The 4,521-nt window shown below is 48.0% G+C and overlaps 1 protein-coding gene across 1 annotated transcript; it reads left to right on the forward strand.

Moving 5' to 3' along the window:
* Nucleotides 1-1,376: 1,376 nt before the first annotated feature.
* Nucleotides 1,377-3,373, forward strand: LOC120709908 (putative FBD-associated F-box protein At5g56700). The gene is made up of 3 exons (XM_039995536.1): nt 1,377-2,321; nt 2,411-2,554; nt 3,005-3,373. The coding sequence occupies exons 1-3, from the start codon at nt 1,377-1,379 to the stop codon at nt 3,371-3,373; spliced, it is 1,458 nt and encodes a 485-aa protein (XP_039851470.1).
* The last annotated feature ends 1,148 nt before the right edge of the window (nt 3,374-4,521 follow it).

Consider the following 4,521-nt stretch of genomic DNA (forward strand, 5'->3'; position numbering starts at 1 on the left):
CCAGAGCCAGAGCTGTTTTTGGAAGAGCCGAAGCCCTGCCAAACGGGGCCTTAGTCACGGTTGAAATAATTTTTCAGGATATGCTTTATTAACAATAAGCTAGCAAACCACGCACATGCACTCATTACCAGGAAAAAAAAGAGAGAGAGAGACTGTCTTGCCTATATTCTCTAGCTAGTGACAGTCAAATTCCACCAGCTCTGTCATCTGCATGCATGAAAAACGAATGCAATGGACAGGCACTATAAATTAAAGCATCTCATGTGTTGGAAGTCCGCCAACAAATCTTCCGTGGATCGACCAGCCAATAACACTTGAAGGTATAACTCACAGAACCACGAATGTTTTTTTTTGAGAAACACAGTACAGACGCAGACGCTCGTCACAAACACACGCGCACTCATCTCTATAAATACACGCACGCAATCCTATCTCTATGAGCACCTCCGAGAGACTGAGCCGGCAAATATAATCCTCGAGATTGACAAAATCACCACAGGCGCTCCGCTGTCGACGCGAACGTCGCCTACCACTGAAAGCACAAACACACCGTTAAATCCTAGAAAATTTGCTCCCATAGGGAGTCGAAGCCAGGACCTCATGTGCTATTGAGACTCTTGTAACTACTAGGCCACAGGCCTTTTCGCACAGAACCACGAATGTTGATAGACTTTGCAACCAAATCGATGATCATTCTTCCATTCATTGAGCAACAGCTGCTCTGAGGAGCATGTTCTTTCAACACATACTTAAGGATTGGAATATTTCTTGAGCAGGTCGATAATGTAAAGAGGGGTAGAGGTAGGCCTAAACTGACGTGGGATGAGTCGGTTAAGAGAGACCTTAAGAATTGGAATATTTCTAAAGAGAAGCTCTGGATAGGAGCGCTTGGAGATTAGCTATCAATGTGCCTGAACCTTGAACTTATTTCTTTCGGATTTCATCTCTAGCCTACCCCAACTTACTTGGGAAAAAACGCTATGTTGTTGTTGTTGTATAGTACTTGCATATTTTTCTCTCTCTGGAATGCCCCATGGAAGTAATCATCAGTTGCTCTGAGAACGTCTTTATAAATTAAAGCTTCACGATATCCTCCAAGGCTCCAAGCTTAAGCGTTACACATCTATAGAAAAGGCAGCAGCCAAAGGGGCTTTAATGTCATCAGCTTATACCCATAAACAATGACCTCTACAAAACGTACACTTTCCCCTGCTTGAACTTTCCGCTGGCCCACTTCTAATCATTGCCAGTCGTCTCCCTCACTGAAAATCCGAGGACGCTTGACTCCTGATCTTGCACAGCAGCGGCCCGCGCACACACACGCACAACAGTTCCACAGCCCGTTTTCCCTCACTGCCCGCGCGACTCCGGCCACCATGGGCTGCCCGTCGTCAGGCTTGATGAGGAGGTTCTTCTCCTGCTTCTCCGCGAGATCCAGCGGCGTTGCGGGCGACGACACCGCCTCGGATTCCGACGGGGGCGCGGACATCATCAGCGGCCTGCCCGACGACGTCCTGTCCAGCATCGTCTCCCTCCTCCCGGTCAAGGAGGCAGCGCGCACGGCGGTCCTCTCCTCCCGGTGGCGCCGGCTCTGGGCCTCCAACCCGCTTGTCCTCGACGACATGGAGCTCATCCTCAGCAACCCCAGCGACGTGGGCGCGGTCGCCGCCACCGTCTCCGACGCAATGCGCGCCCACCCGGGTCCCTTCCGCTCCGTGAGCCTGACGTGCTACTTCCGCGACGCCGACGAGCACGTCCTCCGGCGCTGGGTCCGCGTGCTCGCCGCCAAGGGAGCCCAGGAGCTCGTCCTCAACAACATCCCCTGGGCGGAGCTCGACCTGCTCCCCGGCGCGCTCCTCGAGTGCCGCTCGCTCCAGCGCCTCCGGATCTCGGACTGGCGATTCCCCGACACGTCCGGCGCCCCCGCCGTCCCGGCGGCGCTGCCCCGCCTGCGGGAGCTCGTGCTCGGCAGCAGCATCATCCAGGAGCAGGACCTCGAGCGCGTGCTGGCGAGTAGCCCCGTGCTTAGGACCCTCGTCTTCGTGCTCAGCGCCGGCGTGCCCGCGCAGCTGCGCCTCAGCAACCGAAGCCTCGGGTGCGTCGTGCTCTGGCACTCCGTGGCGGAGGAGCTCGCCGTCGTCGCCGCCCCGCTGCTGGAGCGGATCATCATCCACCAGACGTCAGCGTCACCATGCGCCTGCAGATGGGACGGCAGTCGCAGCATGAGGATCAAGATCGGCAGTGCGTCCTCCGTGCTGCAGGCGTTGGGATTCCTCAATCCAACCTGTCACGAGCTGCAAATTGGAGAAACGGTCATTAAGGTTCCGATCATCTTCTAGCTACTATTATTTATTTCCGTGTCAAGGGATTAATTATCTAAATCTATTAAATTTGGGGCAATACAATGTAGGTTGGTAAGAAGGTTGCGGCTGATGCAGTGGTTCCGAGCGTCAAGATATTGGCACTGTCCGTTCAATTTGGAGTTCGCGATAAAGCAAGGATGGTTTCTAGCTTCCTTCAATGCTTCCCAAACATTGAAACTCTGCATGTCCGGGTAATTGAAGAAATCGTTAATTTTCCATACTTGATAGGTTTCTTCGGTCACAGTCCTTTGTTGCAAGATTCAGGAAAAGTTAGGGTTCGGGTCTGGGTGAGGGATAGGGTTCTAGAAAGAAGGATGAGGCGGCATGGCCATACGGTGGCAAGCCAACGGCACTCTGTTGGAGCTCCGGCCTCCGTAGTGTGGCTGAAAGAAGAGGGTGGGCAGGGCAGGGCGAGCACAAAGATCAAGAATGGGCTCTGGGTGGCACGACACGATTGACAAAGAGAATAGAGAGCATGAATGGTGTACGAGAAGTAGAAAAGTTGTGCATCATCATATGCCCATCTCGAGCGAACACAGTGCACATCAAGCCATAGTGATTTCTTTTCTGTTAGTAATTTTCAAGTCACCATACGTAATTCACTGTTTGATACACTTTGCTTGCGTCCTCCTTTATGACAGTCTATTCCAGATCGTGGAGCCAATAGCAAGGATGGGAATTCTGAGTTCTGGAGTGAAATTGATTCAGTTGAGTGTGTCAAGGGAAGTATCAATATGGTAGTAATTCATGGATTCCGATGGGAGAATTGTGAGATCGAATTCCTCAAATCTATTCTGGAAGGAGCAAAGGTACTTCAGAAAATCTGCATCTTACAAGATCCAAATATTTCAGTTTCAGAGGGTGACGTCAATGGTACGCTAAGCTTACTGGCCTCACTGAACAAGGGCGTTGAACTGCTGGTGATATTGCCAGGTCAAGGTTATGGCATTTGGAAATATGAAGTGGCTTCTGATCTTTCTCGTAATGACCCATTTGATTGCCAGAATTAAAAAGACACCGTCTACCATGCACTATGGTCTTTGCACATTGTATGCAACCCCTGATGGAGCTAGCCGTAATTGCATTTATCTTTGTTCGGATTCAGTAGTAGCATTGGAAGAATTAATAGTATCAGCAATCGTACTAGCTAGTAATATATACACTGAAGATGCTAAATAATGCTGTTGTGATCTGCATTTGGTATGACTTGCTCAGGAAATGTTGCTGCTGTTGTGTATCTCTATACAATTAATGTTCAATTTGAGTTTCACCTAGTGCGTCTATTCAAATTAATAATTACGGTCACCGTTAAATCTCCACATATTTTTTTTCAAAAAAGAACACCATAATATGAAATTTATTGATTCGCACTGGATTGAAATTGTGATTTTTATCGTGTGTTTTTATTTACCTTAAAGGCATGGAAGGCATACCATACAGGCATTATCAGATTGTATAACATATGTTTGATTCAAGGTACTTTGAAAATAAAATAAATATTTCCCTAGCAGCCCGAAAAAGAAGCAAATTAAGTTACTAAGATTATAGGTTTCATCATTTCCTCTGGCTATTCTTTGTTACCGGTAAATGTTTGTTTCCCACAGAACCAACGAAAAAGGTAGGACCTTTTCTAGATAAAGGACAAACGGGCATCTATATCCACATGCTCAATATATATACCCAAGGGTTACCACTTACCAGAGTTCTTAGATTATAAACCTCAAATGAGGAATTTGAAAACACAAGAAAAAAAACTAAAACAATGGAAGAAAACTAGGAGACTAAGCTTTAATTTTTTCTTCCTTGTGAAGTCTTATTGCAGTACCAAACCATCATATCAATTGTCTTCTTAGATTTTTTATGTTCAAATTGTCTGATGCTGCTGAGCTCAGTCAAATCAAATGGAAGGACCTCCAAGGAAATGCTCCAAGAAGAAGATAACACATCAAAGGCGCTGTCACTGTCTCATCTAGGAAGCCAGGATTGTGTTTTCACTCGAAGATCCATCGATAGCTGCAGGACATCGAGGGTGGAAGAACATAGTGACAACACCTACAAGGAGAGAAATGGTGCTAGAGAGTGTTATTGTCGTCATGGCCGGCTTGCTGGCCTGGCTTTTGCCTGCATCTCCAGGCCAAGCATAGTCGCCGGCACCATC

The sequence above is a fragment of the Panicum virgatum genome, chromosome 5K, assembly GCF_016808335.1.
Source record: "Panicum virgatum strain AP13 chromosome 5K, P.virgatum_v5, whole genome shotgun sequence".
In the NCBI taxonomy this organism is placed as follows: Eukaryota; Viridiplantae; Streptophyta; class Magnoliopsida; order Poales; family Poaceae; genus Panicum; species Panicum virgatum.

Coding starts and splice junctions, on each gene's coding strand:
- LOC120709908 (XM_039995536.1), top strand. CDS start 1,377: ATGGGCTGCCCGTCGTCAGGCTTGATGAGGAGGTTCTTCTCCTGCTTC. Junction 2,322..2,410: donor TTGGAGAAACGGTCATTAAG/GTTCCGATCATC, acceptor AATACAATGTAG/GTTGGTAAGAAGGTTGCGGC. Junction 2,555..3,004: donor TTGAAACTCTGCATGTCCGG/GTAATTGAAGAA, acceptor CCTTTATGACAG/TCTATTCCAGATCGTGGAGC.